Here is a 25354-nt window from a genome sequence, read left to right as displayed (position 1 = left end):
CACATATTTAGTCTACGTTAATAGCATTAGTTAAAACACTATATCTAATACCATTCCTTCTTCACAATGTTAAAATGGTAAATGCATGGTATTGTACCAATAAGAATTCATTAGATAAATACTGAAGGTCCATAAGAACAATATAGCTTTATGCTTAAAACAAACATGTGAAACACATGTTACAACACACTTCTGTCTGGACAGTTGTACCAAATAGGAAAATGATTACATGACCGGTGAATATTCCTGCCACAAATTGTACAAATGACAGCGCAGTCCAAATTTATTCATTCAAGATAGAAATAACACTTGTTTGACGGCTCACAAACTTTCCAAAAGATGTTTCTTAAGTGCCCCATACAAGTGCAAATGCAAGTATCACTTCATCTCTTTATATGCTTATGTGGAAACAGTAACAGTAAAAATCCATAATTTTTTCAGTCATTGTAATCTTTGAAATTGCATTTGAATCCACACATTTCTGACACACAAAAATATGATGACAGTCAAAATGGAAATTAAAAATATGTCTTAACTATATAAAAGCAGGGCATGCTTTCTGATTTAGAGTACTATGATTGTCCACTTGAATGAACCACCATCTACATTAAGCACAAAGACGCTGTGTTTACTGAAACTGAAATGTAAAAAAATCCTGAATTATGCCCTTTTGGGGACTTATTTGAAGGTGTGAGAAAACCATATCAGTATAACCAATATCAGTAATTTGTGTCAGGCAAAGTACAGTCACTAGCGTAAAGTTTACAGCAAAATTATATGAATTAAAAAACCTAAATCAGTCAAATGATTGAATAACCTGCTAAATGTACATGTAGTCATCAATTTAAGCGGTTAGTTCCTACCAAAAAATAAAAACTGAGAATATCTTGGAAGTTCTCATTTACATATTTAATTAAGTGCTTAATTTTGTCTATAAAACAGCGACTACATGATTTTGTAGCTTCGTCTTTACTTTAAATAGTTCGAAAGCCATTTATCATTGAAAACTGTTGTGGCACGGCAAAACGTCACTCTGCATGCAGCATAACGGAACAAAAGAAACAACAAAAAGAGTATGTTTGATACTATACTAAGACTGCACACAATCCGAGTACCGCTGGCTTCATCACAACAGCAATTCAGTCATTTTGCAGCTAGCACCAATACATCCACGTCCGTAAAATCCACCCGTCGTTCCTACTGGGCTTGAAACACGTTGATCTTGCTGGTATTTTTCAGAGTTTGTCGACGGTTACAAAACCAGACCCGAACCACCTCGCGGTCGTAGTTCAGCTCCTTGGCGATCTCTGTAATCTCTTGGCCTGTCGGAAGGGAGTTTTCCTCGAAGTAAGTGTTGAGCACCTCAATGGCCTGCGGCGTGAAGCTGGTTTCTCCGTTTGCGTTTCTTGGACGGTTCTCCTCCCACAAACTCCATCAAGTTCTGCTGACCTTTCTGGTTCCAGAGCTCGGCCTCCGCCAGCCAGCGCTCTAGCAACAGGCTTCAGCTTCTGTGCACTTTTAGGAGTGATGTCCAGCTTCTCAAACCTGGCAAGGTATCAATAAACACAAGAAATTGAAGTGGAGCATGTGTATATGAGAAATTTGTCCACATGGATGGTTGGTAGGGCTGTGCGATTTGGGGAAAAATCTAATTGCGATTTCTTTTTGACAGATATTGCGATTGCGATTTGATTTACAATTTAACTCAAGCTTTAAGCTGATTTTAATTTAATTCAAGTAAGTAAGTAAAGGTTTATTTATATAGCACCTTTCCCACACATTGAGTCACAAAGTGCTTTTCAATAAGAGAAAAGAAGTAAAAGAACACATAACAATAAAAGAAAACATGTTAAAACATAATAAAATAAGTAAAAAAATCCAAATACAGAAACACTAATACTGTTGATTAAAAGCTTGATCAAAAAGATGCATCTTTAAATGCTTTTTAAAAAGTTCAACTGATCCCAGAGTTCTCAGTGCTATAGGGAGAGAGTTTCAGAGCCGTGGGGCCACCACATAGAAGGTACTAGTGATGCGCAGATGGCGGTTATATCCGCGGGCGCTGCAGATAATCCGCGGGTCGGGCGGGCCGGGTAATAAAAAAATACTTTATGATTAATTGCAGGTCGGTTGCGGGTGTATGTAGCGGGACATGGCAGTGGACCAGTAAAAAAGCAGAGAGTGGGCTTTGCAGAATGGGAAGATTAGACTCCCAAACAATGGATTAAGTGCAAGCCTACTGTTCAAAGTTTCAGTTAGAGGAGTCAAAGGAAAATCTGCTATCGTTCTGGAAGAAACAAGATCGCTTATTTCCACGACTGCAGCGCCTTGCGAGGAGAAGATCTTGTTCATTCCTACAACAAGCGTGGCGAGCGAACGCTCAATTCAGGGCAGCTGGCCGCGTTTTGAGGCCAGGCGGAATCGCCCGAATCTGCTGTTCTGTTTTTGCACAGTGCGTAGAAAAAGGCCAAGCAAACACAATATAAGCTGCCTAAAACGGAAGCGGCACCCTTTTTATTATCTTGTTCTTGTATCTGTAAAAGCTATAATGTCCAATTTTTACTTTCTGTATCTATTAAGAAATGAAGAAAGTGTTGTCTAAAGACAAACTTTTGTTTTTATAATAAATGTTAATTTAAAAACGTTTACGATTAATATGTTATTTTACTATCAGAGATGCGCTTATATAGCTCACTGAATCTGCTGTTAATATCCACGGTGACCTATCATCATGCCTTAAAGAATTAAATTATTAAAATGACGATCGGGTGCGGATACATATATCAAATAAAACTATGTGCGGGCAGGTGGATGATTAGTATGAAGCCGCAGATTCACATGTCATTTCAGCTGATCCGCACATCTCTAGAAGGCACGGTCTCCTTTGGTCTTAAGACGAGTTCTGGGAATGGCTTAAAGGTCCTTGCCAGAAGACCTCAGAAACCGGCTACATGAGTGACTGTGTAAAAGATCTTGAGTATACAGGGGGTGCTTGACCATGCAGAGCTCTATATGTAATGGCCCAGAATCTTAAATTTACTCTAAACTAATAGGAAGCCAGTGAAGCACAGGAGAAACGTGTGAACCTCCTACTGGTGTTAGTTATAAGCCTCGCAACTGCATTCTGCACAACTTGCAATCGATCCATAGAAGATTTGTTCAGACAAGCGAACAGAACATTACAAATAATCCAATCGTGAAGAGATGAAGGTATGGGACAAGCATCTCAATCTCTTCCTTTGACACAATGTCTCTGATTTTTGCAATGTTCCTCAGATGAAAAAAGCATGTACGAACAACAGATTTAACATAGCTGTTAAAACACAGAGCTCGATCAAAGAGGACACCAAGATTTCTAACTTCACTGTACTTTGAAGATGACAAACCCCCAAAACTTGCCTGATCATTGGGGTGATGCTATCTGGAGCAAAAAAAAAAAAAAAAATCAACATTTCTGTTTTATCAAGCTTCAGCTCAATAATCTATAACGCCGTGGCAACAATTCTGCGGGCAGCTCTTAAGAATTACCTGTTTGGTAAAAATGACCTGTTTTAGTATATCAGTGTGTGTCTGAAAAGATATTTCTTTCTTTATTTTGTGGAACCTAAGGAAAGTATAAATCTGACTAGTCCCATACAGACCTGTTTTTGCATTTTGCCTTTATCATGACTGCCCAGTAGGCTACTGCAGCCAACATACTACATGTTTTTAAAAAAAGAAGAGTACATTAAGAAGACAGAAAAGTGAATGACCTGCAGATGGCTGACTGACTGTACGCAGGGCCCTCGGTAGCAGTCAGAGCTTGGCCCACTTGAGTCTGTGTCAAACCCAGAGAGAGCCGTCGAATCTTAAAGTTCTTGGCGAACTCTCGAATCTCCTCCAGATTAATGGCCTCTTCGTCTTTCACAGCAGACGGCTCTAACCAAACAAACAAAAAAATAAGCACTTCTGGAAGCTCTCCAGATCGCAAACATGATTAATTTACCCACAAGTCACAAAACATCATTCTTCAAATCTGAAATCGGATCTAAACACGACTTAAAGAACTACTCCTGCTCATGACTGAAGATGGTTGTAAATGCAATTGTGCAAACATTACAAGACTAAATATATACAACGAGGTATACAGGAATCAGAGAGTAAAATTCAATACCTTTTAAGAACATTTTTAAGAATCTTTCCATACATTTTAAGACCTCATCTGGCGACATTTTAACTTACAGTATATTTATTATATCCTGATTATAAGAAACTAATCCTGAACTAAACATTATTCATATACTGGATAAATTTGCTAATTCAGCAGGTGCTACTTCTAGAAACAGCAGCAATGATGGCATTGCCTTGGTTACTGCAGTAAACAAAGCAGTGTGATATCAAATATAGCAGGATTTTATTAATTTCTACTGAACAAGCAAAAGTGGGCGGGACATAGAGTAGCTTTGCCCCTTTTTAAAAAAAAAAAAACAGCCATAGCTTTTGTTTTATCAGCTCTGCCAGTGGGAGTGGTTGAGCTCAAGCGCATCCAATGAAAAGCATCTAAAAATGTGGCAAGGCATGTCACACTACTAGAGAGTATTTGATTAGTCAGATGATTTGATGAGAAACCTGAAGTATAAGGTGTTATGAAAACAATTGTTGATCTATTTAGTGACAACTTAAAGCTTTACATGTTTATATCAGTATTAACATCTAAAAAAACACCTTTACATTCCACAGCTTCCCAATATTCACAGATTAAAATTAGACAAACTTTAGCATACACCTATACATTGTACAATCAAAAACAATACAAAATTTAATACATTGTAATTTAGCATTTAGGACTTTTAAATACTTTTTAAGGGCCTTAAATGTATATAAATTGACTTCTCAGCTTTTAATACTTTTTAAGACCCCCATAGACACTCTGTACAACTAGTAAATCATAAACGTACTGTTGACAAGCTGCCCGACGGTAGGCATTTCTCCACAGGCGATGACACCAGCAGGCGTGAGTGATGTCATCGGTTTAACCACCGATGGTTGGGGAGCAATGATCACTTTGGAGGGGGCCACTTTCCCAACAGGACCCTGGAGAACCAATCACAGCCCATCAACAAATAGGACACTCTTCACACAAATATTTCACACGTCCTTGAGCAAATAAGCAAAAACCTGAACTGATTTAGCCACTGCATTTCTTAGGTGTATTAGTTTTCTTAGGTTATATTTACAATAGTGTTTTTTATTGACACAGATTAAATGGCCCAGCCTTACGAAACTTTAAGAGTTTTATTGTGTGTGTATATACTCACAGTAAGAACAAAGCATTTTGAAATTTCAAAGTTTCTTAGGGTGCTTTCACATCTGTGGTTCGGTTCATTTGGTCCAGACCAAGGGCAACAAATGATAGATTGTAGCATTTTTCAGCCATTTGGGTTCTTTTCACACCACACTGATTGCTTTGGTCCGAACAATTTGAAAAGAACCAAAATGCAGTCATGTGACAAAATCCACATCACTCTTTGGCCAAATGTTATTGACACATTTCCTAAACTGCTTTTCAATTGGTCAGAATTAGCATGCGAGAAAATGCCAACGGAACTCCCGCAAGTAAACAAACCAGCAGACACAAAATGTTGCTGCACTGGCTGATTGGATCCCTGGTCACGGTATACTATATAATTTGCATACATCACTTTAGACTGCGCCTGGAAAACAATCGGCGCAGGTGTTAGGAGGAGGCATGAATTAATTTAGCTAAACTGCGACATGGTCATCAACGATTCATCAGGTAATGAATTTTAGTATTGTCTTTGCTTGAACTGACCTGATCTAATCCTGTTTATATAAAATGAGCCTGCTCCCAAGCAGGTTTGAGCTACCAGAACTGTTGCTATGACAACAAGTCTCAGATGAGTTTTGAAAGACTAAACGATCCTGGATCGGGTCAAATCGTCAATATCCAAATCCAGTGAATTGAGTAATCCACGTCTGAAAAACGGACCCCTGGTCTAAATTTTGCCTTAGGGCGAGTGCCGACCAAAACACTTGTCCCAAACTGAGCATATTTTTTTCAGTTGTTGTTTTCATTGGAAGCTCCGCATTTTTTGACAGCAGTGAAGCAAGGCATTGAGCGCAAGTTTTATGTAAAGCACTGACCACTGCACTGGAAAAGTGCTGCCAGCTAAGCATTTTTAGAGTACTGAAGTTTTCAACTGAACAAAAACACGCACCTTTGATTTACAAAAAATATAGCAGAGCTTATAAAAGTACAAAAATGGTGCACAGAATACACCAATCATAATGTGCGCCACTGCAGTACCTGTGTGGTGGTTTTGGTGAGGGTCAGGGGAACAGTGGCTTTGGGGAGGACAGAAGCGGCGGACGGGATAGCAGCTGTTGGACCATTCCCTATCGTAGCAATGATCTGTCCCTGCGAATTCAAGAGCAGCTGTGGAGACACAGTTTGAACCTGCAGGCCCTGAGCAGGTAAGGCAGAAGCCGCTGCAGCTCCCTCCTGCCAGAGAGGCAGGGTTGACCAGCAAAGGAAGAGTTCCTATCACCTAAAACACAGAAGTGATGATAATGATACGACAATGTGTACAAATTCATCATTCATTCATTTATTTATTTATTTAGCAGCATTGGCTACACTAAAAAATGCCGGGTTCCACACACATGGTTCATACACATTTTTACTACTAAAAATCAGTTTGTGATTTTACTACGGTCTACGTACACAAGCTAAAAAAAAAAGAAATTGCACGTTCAAATTTATTACAGCATATCAATAAATATGTGACAATCTATAGATAGATAGATCTATCTATCTCTATCTCTCTATATATAATATATATATTATATATATATATATATATATATATATTATATATATATATATATATATATATATATATATATATATATATATATATATATATATATATATATATATATATATATATATATATATATATATATATATATATATAAAGAAAGATTGTAGTCTAATATATATATATATATATATATATATATATATGTCTCTTTGAAAACTGTTTAAATGTTGGCTTTTGACAAGATTTATGAGCCTTTAGCATCCACAGTATCTTACCTCCAGATTGATTCTGGACCCTTAAATTACTTTCTTAAATTACGTTGAAAGCAAGTGAAGCAGAGGCAAAGCTGAAACTGCGAGTTGCTTTTTACCCCATGTAGAGGACAGGGATGGACAGCACAATTGTAATAAAAATTTACCCAATATTATCATTTCAAATATATTCAAGTACACAGACATTTGTTAAACAAATTTCCATGACTTTTCCAAAACATTTCGGGTTTATTTATTTTTCCAAAACTTTTCCAGGTCTGGAAAATGTCTTGTAAAATTCCATTACTTTTCCAGGACCATATGAACCCTACACACAATTCCTACATGTTATTCCAATACAAATCAAGTTAACTTATTTGTCTTTACAAATTTAAGTGGATTTAACATAAAACAATTAAGTTGTCCCAAAACATTTTATAAAATCAACTCATTTTAAATAGGTAGTCTGAACAAGCAGCTAAAGTCATTTTTTGACTATATTCATGGCAACATTGGTAATAAATATTCAATATATCCTTTACAAACATAACAGTTTCTTAGGACAAAAACAAGAATTATACAAAAAAAAAAAAAAAACACACACACACGACAAACATAATAATACTTTTTTTAAACAAATTTAATAAAATGTAATATATGATTTCTTAATTTAGTCAGTCATGAATATTCTAAAATTCTTAATAAACATTTTCCTTAATACAATTTTCTGAATAAAAACACTCTAACATTGTTTCAAAATATACTTTCTATTAAAATATGTTTTGTAGTCAAAACTTTTTTTTTGTCCTGACCAGGAACTTGTATCTTTTTTCATATAATATGGGCATGTGGAAATGTACAAATTTTTTTTGAATATCCTGTTCCGGAAAATCCTTCCATATTATTACTGAGTGATGATTTTACGTAAAATCTTACCAAGCTACAAGAAGCTGGCTGGCTTAACTTGTGCAAAAAAAAAACTATTAGCACAATATTGGCTTCCTCCACATATCTTGGACATATATAAGTGGTTGGTGCAACTTTGGGAAATTATAATGTTGGAATTATTCACGGCTTAAGTGAACTTGGTACAAATGTGTACATTAAAGATCTGGACAGCAACTGCAGACAAAATCTCCATGTTTATTGCACAAAGCAATGAACAGGACCCAGAATAATTGCTTTATTTTGTATAACTGTTTTATATTGATTTCTCATTCTTGATACTGTACTTTTGTTTTTCTGTTAACTTCTATTCATTGGGGGAGAGGGGTAGTTGAACTGATACATGTCATTTTATTGTTATTTCAGCCTGTATGCTTTGTTAATAATAATAAATATATATTTTTAAATGAGATTTACCTTAAATTGTACATTTACTCACTATTTACTCACCATCAGGTGGTTCTAAACCTTTATGACTTTCTTTCTTCTGTTAAACACAAAATAAATATTCTGAAGCAGGCTGAAACCCTTCCACAGTTGGAAAAGCACATACTATGGAAGTCAATGGTTACAGGTTTCGCAGCTTTCTTTAAAATCTCCTCTTTTGTGTTTAGGCAGAAAAATATCAAACTGGTTTGGGGAACAAGTAAAGAGAGAGTAACGATGTGAGAACCTTTTATTTTGGGTGAGACTAATGCTGTGGTTAAGTGGGAGTGCATATTAGGTGATTTGCTCTATTGAGAAAAAAAAAGACCCTACCTCATCGACCTGGGGGGGGGGGACTAACAACATGGATAGCCCAGTGGGTCCCTGCTTGAAGGATCTGACTGATCTGGCGTTGGAGAGATGCTGAAAGAGCTGAGCCAACTTTTCCGTCAGTTCCACAGCAGTTAAATCCTCCAGATAGATGGCATGATACACTAACATGGGTAAAGAAACATGAGATTCTACATGAAAACAAATCACAGCGTAAACATCAAAATAACAGAAAACCATAAGCTAGCAAAGATCACAAGTCTAGAAGTACCCCAATTATATATATATATATATATATATAATATCATATCTATATATATATATATATATATATGATATATTTATATATATATATAATATATATTATATATATATACCATATATATAACCATTTATGAATGTAAAAGATTTGCAGAGTATAAAAGAACACAAATAAACTCAGAAATTCAGACATCAAAATAAGTGTTTGGCCTCCAAAATGCACTGTAAATGGTACACAAATCAAAGCCGACCAATCAGAGCAGAGTGGGCTCTCAAAAATGCAGGGTTTACGGAGACTGAATATACTAACAAAACGTTTCATGTTCAACTGTGACAAAAGAGCTGATGCTGTAAAGTGTTTTTTGACTTTGGATAGATGTAAACATACAAACATTTGGTGTAATAGAGGCACTATAAAACACCTAACATGTAATTAGCACATGATTATTCCTATTTATTTTGTGATTTAAGCCCATTTACTATATCCCAGGCATCATTTATCTTTAATCCTCATTTTACTTTACTGCAACTACTTTATTTTTGCTGATATATACAGGCCATGGAGGTAAATAAAATCCTGACTGCCTAATGAAATTCTAAACAGAAATGCAATTTTATTTAGTTTGATCTTGAAACATCCGATTTCAAACACACCAAAAAAAGTGTTGCTAGTCCCGTCTCCATTCTCATGTTTCTGGTGCTGTTCACGAGCCTGTTGGGATTCCTGGCAAACATAGATTGTGAGCCTTGGACGGACAACCCTATTAAGAAAAGAAAATGCATTTAACTGATATAAAGGGACAGGTATAACACTTAGACTGTTACAAACAAATTTCAAATAATCAAAGTTGTAAACTTTTTGTACTCTTTAAAGATTTTAGGATTTTATGTTTCCTAAGCATCAAACAAATGCTTTCTGATGCATACTTGAAAAAATGTGCATTTAACTGATTAAAAAGTGACAGAAAAATACTTACAATACAGCAATTGAAGCCTAACAGAAGCAGACACGTTTATTTATTGGCAACACTTTATTTTTATGGTCCATTTGAGTATTAGTAGACTGTCTGCTTAATATCTGCTGACACTGCTCCTTCAACAGACATTTAACTGACTATAAGACTGTCAACTTACACTACCCCTAACCAAAGACCTTTTAAGGCAAGTGATTTAACTTCAGCGGCCAGCTTTGGAAACGCCTCTTGGAGCGTATGCTCGGGCATTCTGCTTAAACAAGGAACATCAATTCTGCAAAATTGCTTGCCAAGCTTACGATTAAATTCATATTACGAATCATCAATGAAATTAAATATTTAACATCCTCTTCTCGGTTTCTGAACGTTCAAATCACACAAAATCTGCAGAAACTCACGTCTGGTCCAAGCCCTTCCCCTGGAGAATCCTCAGTCTATAGTGATCGATGATTGGCTCCCTGTACTGATAGGTGGGGGCTTTCAATTGCCATATTGACTGCTTAACCTTTTCACCCTATTCACATTTACTCACTATCAGGTGGTTCTAAACCTTTGAGAGTTTCTTCCTTCTGTTAAACACAAAATAAATATTCTGAAGCAGGCTGAAAACCTTCCACAGTTGGAAAAGCAAATACTATGGAAGTCAATGGTTACAGCTTTCCAGCTTTCTTTAAAATCTCCTCTTTTGTGTTTAGCAGAAAAATTCAAACTGGTTTGGAACAAGTAAAGAGAGAGTAAACGATGTGAGAACTTTCATTTTTGGGTGAGCTATCTGTTTAAGTGTGAGGCAATTTAAGTGATTTGCTCTATTGAAAAAAAAAAGCCCTTACCTCATCACTGACTAACACATGGATACCAGTGGGTCCCTGCTTAAAGATCTGACTGATCTGGTGTGGAGAGTGCTACACGAGTGACACGTCTTGTGTATTCTATAGTCTTTGCCCTAACCTAACAGTCTACTTATAATCTAATGAGAATTAGTTGGCATGTAGATGCAATGTAACTTAAATTCAACAAACGGACCATCAAAATAAAGTGATATCTATTTATTTTACTTTTTAAATTTAGTTTTATTTATTTTCCCCTGAATTTCTTGTTTTCGTTTTTTCTTCCCTTTACCTTATACAGTATTTGATGTACAGTGCTCAGCATAATTGAGTACACCCCATTTTGAAAATGAATACTTTTCTCCATTTCTCAGTGAATATAGGCAATGTATTTTTGTGCATTTAAACAAGATTTGTTAAAAATATATTTATTAAAATAATATTTTAATCACCAAACATATTTAGAAATTGAAAGATAATACAATTAAATCCAAGCAAAATATTGCAAAAATAAATTACAACCTACAAAATTTCAACTAAATATTTAAATTTTTTTGCTTCTCTTGATTTTTCCTTTTTTTTTTAAATTTGTATTTAATATTTTTCTATAACATATAAATTTGGCTGTACTAGTCTTTGGACAGTTATCGCAAGTTATTTTGTTAGAAAAGCTCCAGATTTGGCTTCAGTATTGACTAATCTAATGTATGTGCAAAAATACAATATTGTATAGCTTCCTATTAATAATATGAACTTAAAAAGACAGATTTGTGAGGGGTGTACTCATATATGCTGAGCACTGTATGTTAAAATGTGTTGCAATAATAATGTATACACGTTAAAGTTAATATCATAATTGTGCATATATATTTTGTGAATGTAAAAATATAATAATAAAAGAATGTTACAAAACAGACAGAAATGACATAGATTCTTACTAACATATTTCAAATAAATGCTGTTTTTATTTTTTATTGTTTAAAAATTAAGATTTTACAGTGTTTCTTATGGACCAAATCAACGCAGTGACTTCTGAAAGATAATTTGAAATAAAAACTAGAAGAAAAAAAAATAGAATAACTTAGAATTATTTGCTGAAAATGTAGCCGTGCCAAAATAATGTATCAAGTATAATATTGTGCCAAGTCTAATATTTGTCAATATTGCTGTTTTCACTGTATTTGTTATACAATTATTTCAGTTAAAATAAGCAAAAGAGACTGCTCTCTTTTCTATAATCAATATTTTTAACTGATATATAAATACTGCATCTATATTAACTCTTACCGTCCTTTAAGTGCATTAAATAGCCGAATGCCATCAGCAGGTCCACAGATCTGGATGACGTCCTCTCGGGTCAGTTTTAGCAGATCAGCCCCTGAGGAACAGGAGAGTCACCACACTCGCACTAGGACTTTTTCAGACCACACTAAAGGTAATATGGAATCTAGTAAATTTCTTTCAGAGCACATTATGATAACAGAATGAGACTGGAGAGCATGTGTCATCTGAATGAGTGTGATGTGGCATTGTATGGTAGCTGAGTGAGCAAAGCCTGATGTGAGAGCTGTATGGAATGTGATGCACACTTATGCAAGCCCGATCGTCCCTTTACCCGAGAAGTTTGTGAAGAGACGGCAGAATGGTGAAAAACGGTTTCTATGGAGCCACTGCTGTGCTTCTTGTGGCGTTGCCGTGGGCAACAGATTCTGTTTGTTCAGGGGCAAAGAGAAAGGACAGAATAGGCCTTAGCACACTGACCATAAACGGATGATAACTTGTCTGCTTTTCCATTGAACAATCTCCCAATGAAGTCAATCAAAGCCCCTTAAACTGTCTGGCCTTCAGTTGAACCCACTTCCATGTGTAAGAATAAAACTTGAAATCTTTTGCACACCAAGCTTTCCCTTTGGCACATACACAATTCAACATATTCATATTAGCAAATAAATTCATGTACCTGATTGGTTTCACTTTCTCTTCTAAGTAGATGGCACGACAACTGTAAGGCAGAACGTCTCTCAGTTTTAAAATCTCAGATTTGTCTCGAGTGTTATCACTTATGTTATGAGGAAGCATGTGGTGACTAACGGGGCTTGCAGGTTACGAACAAACAAAAACAACAGTGGGCTGAAACCTCATAACATCAGTCTAAAACGGGGGTGTCCAGACTTGGTCGTGGAGAGCTGGTGTCCTGCAGATTTTAGCTCCAACTTGCCTCAACACAACTGCAAGGATGGTTCTAGAAAGCCTAATAAGAATTTGATGAGCTAGCCCAAGTATGTCTGATTGAGGTTACAACTAAACTATGCAGGACACCGGACCTGCAAAAACGAGTTTGGACACCTCTAGAAGCTAACATTAAAAAATGTCATTTTTAAGCTACTTTACGTCAGTTTCAACAAACAAGCATAAGGCGGCATGAAAAAATCATATCAAATATATTTGCTAAAGAAAAAAAACACACCAAACCAATCAATTACTCTAGGTTCATTTAAGGTTTTTTTTTTTTTTTTTTTTTACATTTAATCTGTTCCCTCTATACATACTACAGTTCAAAAGTTTGGGTTTTTAAATATCTTCAAAGATCTCTTATCCTTGTCATAGTTGCATTTAGCTGAGCGTGAGCAACAAACAACCGTATAAGTCCAAAACATAAAAAAAATTAGATAACCATGTGACATTGATTGTGCGTGTGAACTTTGTATACTGAAACAGATTGGGGATATTTTGTGCGACCACTAAGAAGAACAGAGATATGCTTGCTGTCATGTCTGCTTCGAATATTAAAGGCAAATCCTCTTCAAAAAAGGAGCCCACATGAACAAATGAAAGGACAGATTAAGGAAGGCTTTGAGGGATGCTGGGAAACCATATTTGAATCGAAAAGGAGAACAAAAACACCGAAAGAGGTGAGTGGAAGAACTGTATATGTGATGTGATCTCTCTCTCCGAACATGCAGAGGAACGCGAAACACCACAAAAACAGTTAACCTATCAAAATAAACCACATAACATATATAATAAAGCTGTATCAATGCATATTTTCCGCCAGTCCTGTGTAAACTACAACAAGCAGAGTTTATGTGTTTATTATATTTATTAATATCGTGAGATGGCGGAGCGTTTGAAGTAGCTTGTATATATATGCATCTGCGCTGCGTCAGCTTTTCTAAATAAACAACAATATTTAGCTATGATGTATGCCTGCATTTTATGTATTTATTGTTATATGTTTATTTATTTATTGTTATTAATTAATTGTTATAGCCTGCACTGTAAAAAGGTCTATTTATTGTACCTTGTTCATACAATATTTTTTGTATTTAAATAATAATAATAAACTTGGAAGAAATGCTTAATATTAACCTGAAGTTTCTGTTACTGTATTAAAACTAAGATAAAGGAGTCAGATCTTTAGTGGTTTACAGTGATATGATGAATTGTAATTATACTTTTATTCCACAATAACTGGACATATACCGTTCTTCCACATTTGAGAAAAATAAAATCACAATAACTTTAGATTTTTAATAGTGACACTGAAAAAATGTTCTCTCCCTAGAATGAGGAAGTTTTGTTGTCGATGCTCACGTAAATAAAAATATGTAATATAATGTTTCAAATCCAATGGAAAAAAATCTCAAAATTTGAAAATATGGACTTATATGGTTCTTCGTCTCAAGGCCTCAACAGTTTTTAATACAATTTAATTAGAAAAATATGATGAAAATGTTTTTATTTTAGCAATATTACTCTATTGATCGGTTCTGTGTCACAAAATCCATCAGGAATGATTCTATATTTCGGGTTTAATGGTCACAACACAAAGAAACATTTTTGTAATTTTATTATGGCTAAAAAACTTATTAAAAAACAGCTGTGATGTTTATTATTTTAGCATAAACTTTGATGTGTTGTTTTGCTAAAACTAAAAAAGTTGAAAAGAACATAATTTATTTCAAATAGAAATCTTTTGTAATGTTATAAATCCCATTCAGTTCCATTAATCCATCCTTGCTGAATAAATATAATAATTATTCTTTCAAAAACATGAAAAACCCAAACCTTTGAAACCGTAGCGTAATCTTTAACTGAATATTAAAGGGCTTGGGCAGTGTAGTGTGATAAATACACTGCACAACAGTAGAAAATGCAATGCCATGGTATATTTGTGGCATGCAGATAACAAAACAAAAAAGAAAAATAATTACAAAAACTAATATATGTCCTAATATTTATCATACTGCCCATCTTGCCCTATATATTATAAACTATTAGCTCTAACAAAAATAAGCTACAAAGGGCATTACATACTTTGAAATGTGCTAATGAGCATGCAAAAGCAACCAAAAAAAGCATTTTACAGGATTGATCATAGCAGCTGCAATATTATGAATGGAACAAAGGGTTTTGATGAACTTCTGTAGTTCTCCTGATATTATTAATGTAGATGGAAGCATGGAGAACACCTTACATACACACACACAGTACTGTACCTATTTACCATTTCATTCCCTAAACAGCTCAACTACTTAACTAGTAAAGACAGTATAATTAAATATACGCTAAATCCCACACAAATGCAAATGGAACACAGATAATTAAGCACAAACATAAAATTTAAATTAAATGACAGCATGTAGAATGCAGAAATGTTGTAGGAGAAAAAACATAAGGGAACATTGGGATGAATCTATATTTTGGTTAAAGTGCTAAGCAGTTTGCCTTTCATTTCTCAATGTACATACATATGTTAAATGAATGTAGTTTTATGCCACTGAGAGCAGTGGAGAAGAAGAGAGAAGAAGAAAAAATCCACATACACTCACGTCTGCTAGCTGTGCGACAGGCTCCGGCTGGTGATTGGGTGAACCATTTCTGCAAGACAAAACCATAAAGCCATTAGGTGACCAAATATAAACATATAATCAATGCATGTTGTTTCAAGAAAGATAAATGTCTCCATAGTCTATTAAACAATATTATCTATAACTAAGGCTGCACGATATTGGAAAAATCGGATATTGCGATATTTTATTTTTCTGTGATAAATATTGTAATAATACAGTTTCACAAGATAGTTTGAGTAGCTCTATTTGATGGTTTTCTGTGGAGTCTAACAGTATTCGCTTAGAGAAATTGAATAATCACAATGCAAAAATGACTTTTTTACTTTGTCTTGTTTAAACAAAATATTGTTTAGTATTCACCGTCAGAAGAAATAAGAGAAAATTAAGAAATTTATTAATTTAGCTTGTTTTAAGAAAATTATCTGTTAGGGGTAAGTAAAATAATCTCGATTTTGCTATGAAATGTAGATATTTGGACTATAAACAAGAAAAAAAAAAAAACTAAATCTTTTTTTTTTTTTTCATAAATCATATACGGTCTATATAAATACAGTGATTAAATACAATTCTGTAGCTCTTGGTCAACTATGATTCAGACTGGACATTGCAGATTCCCACATTGCGATATCGATGCTGAAACGATATATTGTGCAGCCCTATTTATAACTACTGTTTTTTTCTTTCTTCTTTGCTTATTATTGTAGCAATAAAGTAAAAAGGTTTATAAGCAAAAGAAATATTCAGGTATTGAGGAATATTTAGATGATGATGATCAATGTTTCCTACCCTTCGGTTACAGGAAAGCTGTTGTGGGTACTGTTAAATCCAGGAGATGGAGAGTTGTTTACATATGTAGCCTCGGGCCATGGAGAGCACTGGATAAAAACAACACACTTTATATCATCTGGTATTAAAAAAAAAAAAAAAAATACTACAATCAACTTAAATTTAAACTACAATTGACCTAATTTATATGTTTAAAATAATATCACATTACACACTAATGTAATAATCATTAGATTTAGAATATTATTACAGGAGATACATTAATCATAATAATAATTATAATAATAGTAATAATAATATGATATATTACTAAAAATAATTGCATTAAATGTTGTAATAATATATACTCAAACCTCAGTGAGAATGGTGGTTTCGTATGAAGGCTGGTATTTCTCCTTTTCCTGCGGTGCTCGTTTCTCCATTTTTTCACGGTCTGTTTTCTGCTTTCTGTCTGCACCTTAGGCTACACACAAAACAAACATCTCGCTTTCTAAGAAGTACATACAAAAGGCGCTGCACTGGCGAAACAAGACGTGCATTGAAAGAGCACAGATATCACATTGTAAATGTTATCAGCAGCGAAGGCCTCAACCCACCTTAAAAACTTTGATTTGGCAGCTGGCGGAGTGCAGATGTTCGGTGTACTCCCCGGCCTCGTTCTCCTTGAAAGTGTCGATTTGAATACGGAACGGCACTCCCTTCTCTCCTCCATGTTTACGCATGGTGAACTCTGTGCTTATACAATGTACCTAAATAAAATGTCAAAATATTGAATTACAATGAATGAAAATTGAAAAGTTGTCCACAAAATGAAAGTAAATGGGGTCCAATGTTGTTTTTTTACCCTACTCATCATTTAAATGTTACTCAAAATATTTCAGAATTCACACTTTAAGCCATACATCATTTTTTTTTGTAATGAATGGAAAAACAGGCCTTTGTTGTGCTTTCTTTCATTTTAAAATGATATTGGCTTGAATGTCATTTGAGAACAACAATGAATCAAATCTAAAGTACTTACTGTTTACATGGTTTCGAAGAGCTCCCTTCCTCTCCACCATTTAATAGCTCAATAGTATTTTTACAAACTTTTCATTTAATAAAGTCCATCTACTTTTTAACACCCAGTCTTTAAAGTAGACAGATACTTTATTCATCCCAAAGGGAAATTCATAAAGTATTCATTCTGAAGCCAAAGCTCCTAAAATGTATGTTAGCCTAACATTTAGCCTTAGTTATTAGGTACAGTCTGGTGAATGCATTTGACTTTATTGCTGTTATAAGTTATTGCCAGTTGATGAGCATGAAGTAAATAAAATGGAGCTGAAACACAGTCTAAACATAACCACTTTTGTGATAAAACATGGTTTAGAAAAAGTTTTATTTCGAAAATAGAAACTAAAATTTAAAGTGACAAAAATCTCAGATATTAAATCCCTTGGACAAAAATATATACAATTTCCCTAACTTTCAATGTTTGAAATTGATTTTTTTTTATTCGATGACATTCAAGAAATTCTGACTTTTGAAGACCCTGATATCGTCTTTTGTTCTTAAATTCAATTTCTGGCTAAACGTCCCCTTTAAGACTGTCAAACTGTGCTGTATTCCCCTACCCTACAGGTATTCAACCTACCCTACAACGCAGGATTTGCTGGCCACTGTCAATAAAAGAGGGATCAGTATCAGTACTAAAAACTAGAGATGTACAGGGAGCTTTGTCACACCTTGACAATGGTTGCAGATCCTAAACCATATCTATTTGAACCAGAAAACACAAAAATTAGCCAATTTTCAGGTACTGTGTAATATCAAATGGCAACAAAGTTCCTTGATTATTGCACCAGAGTGAGAGTATAGTTTCTAGCTAAATCTGCCTAGAAAATAGCAACTTTTCACTTTCAGTAAGTCTTAGTACATGATGTATGATCATGAGAGATTGTGTTAAATTCCATGTGCGAGGATAGGCATCTTTTAAAACACACAAGTCTAATTTTACAGGCAATATGTAGAAAAAAGCACATCTTTTCAAGAGAATCACCTTTTGAACACCTACCCTAGCTCTCTGTATGCTATATCTGTTCAGATTCAGACTGCTGACTCACTATTTTCCTGCATAATGAGACTGCTATGTGCAATCACGCATTTGCAATGGTATGAATCGTTATAGGGGTGGTCAAATATATATTTATACAATCTTTATTTTTATTGTTAATATTATTATTTAATACACAGAACAGTGAGAGTTATTTTCCACTTTTTGATCCCCCACTCATGTTGTTTTGATGTCCTTCAGGAGGATCAACGGTTGATAAGTCATGTTTTATTGAGATGCTAATGGTCTAATTTGATTTAATTATCTATGCTAAGCTAAGCTAAAAGTGCAGACCTGGAGATCAGATGATAGGATTCAAAAATGGTAAAACGCAAATGTTTAACACTAGTGGACTTGGGCCTTACAAGGGAGTTCAATTAGATATGCAAACACGGTTAAGCCTATTTTCCCCCAAAAAGTGGAGTGTGTTTCTTGACTGACTTGTCTGACATGGTCTGGAAAAGTTTTTTTTTTATAGTTTTTTTTTTAGGCAAGCAAAAGCAATATTTGATACCTGAATAAACACAGAGGTCCTTTTTGAGGGGTCCCAGAGGAACTCCACAGTGTTGAGTTGTGTAGGGTTTGCCCTGGGATCGACCACCCCTACCGACATCGGAATATCTGAGGATATCAGTCAAAGCATGTTATTATTGTCCATTACATTTCAACATATTGGTATTAAATCTTTTTTGAGGGTGAATTATTTAAAAGTACGTTTCACTGATGTTTACTTTTCCTGCTAGAAGCGAGTAACAGAATTTACCTAAATCAAGGATTCTGTCTCCAGGCCTGTTCCAGCGCCAGCCCTCCAGCTGCTGGTGTTCAGTGTACTGAAGGCGGCGGTCATGAAACACAACGCGGATGATGCTCTGCAGGGAGAAACCACAAAAAAAACAGCAATGGAGATAAACCACAGTCACAAGGAGCCCATATGATCCATCAGGCCCTTTTCAGACATTATACAGGGAGATTAAGCAGGATTTTTCAACAATTAAAGTGATCGAGCCTTGACAGAAGAACAATCCTATTTGTGAGAAGAATGATTTATGGCAGATGGGACATAAGAGACAGCGAATCCTCACCTTCACCATTTTCCCATTGATCTCAGGAAGCTCTCCCATTTTCCGATTGTCCAGCATTCGAATTTCATAAGACTGTCCTGTAGGTGGTGGGAGAAAAAAAAAAGTTTATACCAAAACTATTGGTAAAATCATTTTACATCTTGTTATTCTGCTTATTATGCTCCTATCTATACAATAAAGAATTGAACAGTTTATGGAAATGCTGGACCACTAACAAAGCTTCTACCCACTTAACTACATCTCTTCTATTCACTTTTAGGGCTTCACAATATATATCGTTTCAGCATCGATCTTGCAATGAGATAATTTGCAACAGTCACATCTCAGGACATGTAATGTTGAATTTTGTAAAATCATTGGCATGTGTTTTTAAGGCCTATGATTACTGAATTATTTTTATTACTCCGTTACTGTACCTGAATACTGTTAGACTTGGAAAACAAACAAAAAAAGTGTTTATTTCAATTGTATCTTATGGAGATAATTATTATTGTACATCTAGATTGTATATGAGATTTTACGCAGACACACTCCCACTGCAGAATCATCCCAATCAGACATAGATTAGAGAGTTATATTAAGTCATCTGATGAAATTGCATTCATATAGCATATTAGATATCTATTGCAGATTATAAAAAATACTGCAATGTTTGATTTTTCCAATATCGTGCATTTAAATGCCATTTTAAATTACACATAAGTGATGTCAATAATAATATGCCACTGTATGTGATTAGTTAAATATGTAAAGATTATTGAGTTAATGCAAATAATCACAGAAGCATCCATAATTTGTCAGTAATGATGGAAATTAGGAATATATACATTTTTTTAAGTGTGCATCTGCAAAGACATAAGCATCTCTAACACTAATTCTCAAAGTTTCCATTTTAACACTGATTAAGCATTCCTGTTAATTTAAGCCATTTTAAACTCTGGAGAAGTTTTCAAACCAATGACACAATAAGTGAAGGAGGAATTTCAAAAATCATAAAGAAAACCAGACTGATTATATCAGAAAGGACAGAAAGAACAGTGACTTCCAGCCAATTTGGGGTGAATTTGTCATTATTAAATGGCTTGTTTTATCTCATCAATTCTGAAGAATTGTGTGAAATACAGACTGAATGGAACATCTGCAAATGCATACAAGACCTACATTTCTTGGCTGGTTAAAACATCTCTCTCTGCTAGTCAAATTTTGATGAATGAGGATTGTAAATGGAGGTAAGGGAGATTGTAGTGACATGCAGGATTTGCTCACTTAGTGCTCACCCTTTACAACTAAACAATGAGTTTGAGTATTGCATAAAGTGCTAAATAATAAAACGTGATCTGACATGACTTGAGTGTCGGATTGTAAAGCTTGTTATTTACACATACCCAGAGAAAGTTTTGAATTTATTGCCATATCAGTGTCTCTGGGTATTTCATTGCAAAAAACAGATCAAATTTACCACATTTTATTAATATCGCTTTTCTATAATAATAAAAAATGCTAACATTAAAAGTTTTATTTATAGAAAAAAAAAATTATTTATAGAAATTTTACAATTTTGGAAGAATTCACATTTAAAATAATATTTCAATTAAAGTCTCTGCAGATACAAATTGTTGTCGGATAACATTAAAAATATGGCATTCCACAATAATATGTATAGGAGTTTGGTCTAGTTTTTGACAGTATGATAACCTTGAATAAAAATATTAAGGTTTCATGCTACTGTGTTTACTGGTGTAAAATACTTACTTTTTAAATTTCTTGGTAAAAAACAACAACTTTTCCCCATTTAACACAATATTTTACATTTTAGAAAACATTTATAATATTTTGAAACAGTAAACATGCCAGGCTACATAATTAAAATAAACCATTGACTTCTACTATCTTCATTAGCTTCAACAGATTTCCTTACCATACATTAAAAAAAAAACCTTTACATATACCTTAGAAACAGTATAACAAAACATTTTTGCAGTTCTAATACCTTGACTTTTCCAAACCGCGGTAAACCTTGAAAACGGTTATTGTGTCATGCCTAGTTTGGTCTCTGTTACAATATTGACATTTTGGGGGTTTACACATATCCACATTACTTTGATCAGATGCTTTATTAAAGTGATAGTTCACCCAAAATTCTCACATCCTACCCTTTTATGAATTGCTTCCTTCTGTTAAACCCAAAAGAAGATGTTTTGAAGAATGTTAGACACCAGTAACCATTGCCAACCATAATAGTAGGAACCATAAATACTATGGATGTCAACGGCTTGTGGTTTCCAACATTGTTCACAATATCTTCCTTTGTGTTTAACAGAAGAAAGAATTTCGTAAAAGTTCAGAACCACTTTAGTGTGAGTAAATGGTGAGGATTTTCATTTTTGAGTGAACCACCCCTTTAACTGCCATTTTCTCATTATAGATACATGTTTATTATTTTGTTATTAAAGGATTCATGAAATTAAAATATTTTTTTTAGATGTTAGAATTTAAGATATCTATAAGCTAGTGTGCTCCAAAACAGTGACAAAATTCACATTTAGAAGATATAAAACTGATATAAGCATTTTAAAAAAGCTTGTAGTTTGTCACTTCCGCCCAAATGGACCAGTGGTTTTATTCACGTCACCTCATACTTCAGTTTCTCATCAAATCATTGCTAGGGCCAGATGGAATCTGTGGACGTTTTTTGCTATTTCTGCAGAGAATTTTGGTAAAAATCTGTGGATTTCTGTGGAATTATTTTGAGAGCATCATAACTAAAACCTTAATATGTGAAATAAAAATAATATCTTTTTAACTTTTATTTACTGTTTAAAATGCAAATACAATTAGATTCACTTTATTTGGTAATTAAAGCAAGTCTCTCATATATTATATCTACTAAAAGACAGAAAATATTACTGTACAAACTGCATTGTACTTAAATCAGATGAACATTTTCATATTAGTCATTAATATTACTGTAACTAATTTAAAAACTGAATAAATATAGATTTACACACATTAACACAAGTAAATAAACAGAATTAAAGATGTGCTAAAAATCTGCGGAAATCGGTGGAAAATCTGCGAAATTCTGCACGCGCAGATTCCGTGGGCCTAATCATGACCAATCAAATGCTCTCTAGTATCTGACAAGCTCCGCCCTCTTCAAGACACTTTCATTTGATGCACTTGAGCTCAACCACTCTCACTGGCAGTGCGGTGATGAAACAAAACAATATTGGCTGCAACGGGGAGGAGCTTCACTATATCCAACCCTTTCTGTGTTTCGGTTGCGATTACATCAAACATCGAATAAAAATGCATATTTCAAAGCACTTCATGGGACCTTGAAGAGGAAGTGTGCACTAGATATTTATATATTAATCAAAATGCCTCTTTCAAATGTGTGGGTAACTTATTAACTGTAAACCACAGCTTGGATATATCAAACATTTATTCAGCAATTCTAAATAACGAATTCCTCAGGAAGCATTGCTGAACAGACCTTGATTGAGGTAGGTGAGGGTCTCGTCGTGTAGTTTGACAGCAGGAGAAGTGGCAGCACACAGTACATACTGGAAAGGAAGGATCTTATTATCGCTTTCTGGCGGTAAGTTAGACTCCTCCTGCTTGAAGATGGGGAGAGCCAGCACATCACTGAGAAAAAAACAGCAAGGATAATGGAGGAATTATAAACAAATATTCATTCTGTTTTCTTCACAAACACTTCTAATATATATCACTACTCATCCATTTAAGAGCTAATCCAAACAGATGGCGAGGCAGGACTGGAACATGGGGTTTATAACAGGCTACTTTGTTACCTGGAGACCAGCTAACAAGACTAGATGGAGTCATTCTCTCTCCCTCTCAACGCTAGAACTCATTATACTATTACAACAAATAAAGCAAAACAAATAAAATGACTGATTTGAAAACAATTAGATGCATTTTAAAATAGTCACAGAGAACTTTAGTTTCTCAATACGCCTCTGTACATTAATAATATCCCTTCCTAAGCACCTCATCAAAACCCACACACGATAACCTTGACTCAAATAGACCTGTACTTTTCAAAACAGTTCATTTTCTGCATAACAGTCATGTAAGAGCTTACAAGACACAGTGTGCCAGTCTGGAAGGTCAGACGGTGCTGAAACACATTCATCATGACATTTAAACACCCCGGAGTGACATGTGAACAGCAGGAGAAATGTGTCTAGGCTAGTAAACTAGACTAAATGCTTTTCAATAAGGCACCAGGAGCTATTAATTAATAAAAAATAACTTGCATCAAAACCCACAGGCCTCAGGAAACATTAATAAAATACGCAGACACAGTTCAAACATTCCTAAACAATGAAAAACTGTAAGTTAACTGATGAATCTCACCTCATGCTGTAAGCACCAGCTCCAAGCTCTTGCCCGATCCCTGACAGACTGGCATCAAAGTCCTGGACCAGACCAGACTCAATCACCTCATCGGCCAGAGGTAATTTCAGAGCCCAAGCCATGATTTTAGACTTTTAATTTAACAACAAAATCACAAAAAGAATTACAGTTCTGGCAGCCTCCCTTTGGGTTTAGGGACAATCACAGACTCATCTCTGAAAAAAAATATATGAACAGAGGATTTAGATTAAACATACATTAAGGTTTGTTATTAAAACTGCACAAATAAGTTTATATAGTTTACCAGGTAATTTTCTAAACTGTTATTCTTAATTAACCAAACTTGACGCTAAGGACAGAGTAAACCCCCAATTTAACTTAATATATTCAGAAGTACGTACAGCTCTACACATGACCAACACATGTATTGTATTACGTAATACAATTAGAGGAGAACAACTTCACAAATATCGTTTAAAATAAAGCGTTTTGTCATGAACGGCTTACAAATAACGTTAATTACCTCTGACAGCAGTCAGAAAAAAAATGTGGTAAAGATCATCGTTTCACGCCATTTTTCCACCCATCGTCCTTCTTTTGGCAAGACAACTTCGTTGTGGTCGAAAGAAGGCAGATTAAATTCCTTCACCGGACACCAAAAATGTGACGACGCTCAGATAAATTCGAAGAAAATTTATAATATTGAGACAGTATGAATTGTGAGTCAATAAATGTCTTGTGTATAATATTACATGTTTGTTTATCTCTTCTACTCTATAGAAATTGCCGTAATATCCGCAGTAGTCTTCCTCACTAACGACTGGAAGAGTGACCGACTCAAGAACACTTGCGGCCCCTATCGACCTGGAGATGCGATGCCTTTTGAAAAGGAAACCTACCCAAAAAGTGACCGCGAAAGTTATGGGACAATACCGACAAAACAAAATACGCACTCCAGTTCTATGTTAAATATCCTGAAGTTATTTAATATACGTAGAAAACAAATAATCGTAAGTAAACAGGCTATTTTATTGGTTCAAACATCTTACGTAACAACTGTCAAGATTGCAAGAAAAAGTTCCATCGTCAGTCAGTGTTGGAGATGTGTTCAGGTAAACATATAATACTTATTTTGGCCTCTATTCATGCAATTATAAAATAATAAGTGATCACAAATTACAAATGGGTGAAAGTAAAAAAGTAAATTAAAGTGGTACATAAACTATACATGTATACATATAAATATTATATCGACAAATGATTCTTGTTCTAAATAAATATGCCTGACAAGATGTTGTATATTGCAAATCCTTTTTC

At 34.6% G+C, this 25354-nt stretch overlaps 1 protein-coding gene and 1 pseudogene across 1 annotated transcript; both read right to left on the bottom strand.

The window, feature by feature from the left end:
• Positions 1-1066: 1066 nt before the first annotated feature.
• On the bottom strand, positions 1067-6678 carry LOC130217486 (POU domain, class 6, transcription factor 1-like; annotated as a pseudogene).
• Positions 6679-6716: 38 nt separating this feature from the next.
• Positions 6717-24862, bottom strand: LOC130217484 (transcription factor CP2-like). Its single transcript, XM_056449595.1, has 16 exons — positions 24561-24862; positions 24038-24252; positions 23151-23302; positions 19655-19731; positions 19336-19441; positions 19087-19193; positions 17070-17226; positions 16831-16934; positions 16478-16566; positions 15665-15719; positions 12799-12840; positions 12454-12547; positions 12126-12216; positions 9692-9798; positions 8808-8940; positions 6717-6729 (listed from the first exon to the last, which is right to left on the bottom strand). The coding sequence occupies exons 2-16, from the start codon at positions 24157-24159 to the stop codon at positions 6717-6719; spliced, it is 1449 nt and encodes a 482-aa protein (XP_056305570.1). The 5' UTR covers positions 24160-24252; positions 24561-24862.
• Between the last annotated feature and the right edge of the window lie 492 nt (positions 24863-25354).

This window comes from Danio aesculapii, chromosome 23 (genome assembly GCF_903798145.1).
Source record: "Danio aesculapii chromosome 23, fDanAes4.1, whole genome shotgun sequence".
NCBI lineage: Eukaryota > Metazoa > Chordata > Actinopteri > Cypriniformes > Danionidae > Danio > Danio aesculapii.
Note: the sequence above shows the minus strand (reverse complement) of the source record. Positions and strands in the feature narration are given on the sequence as shown.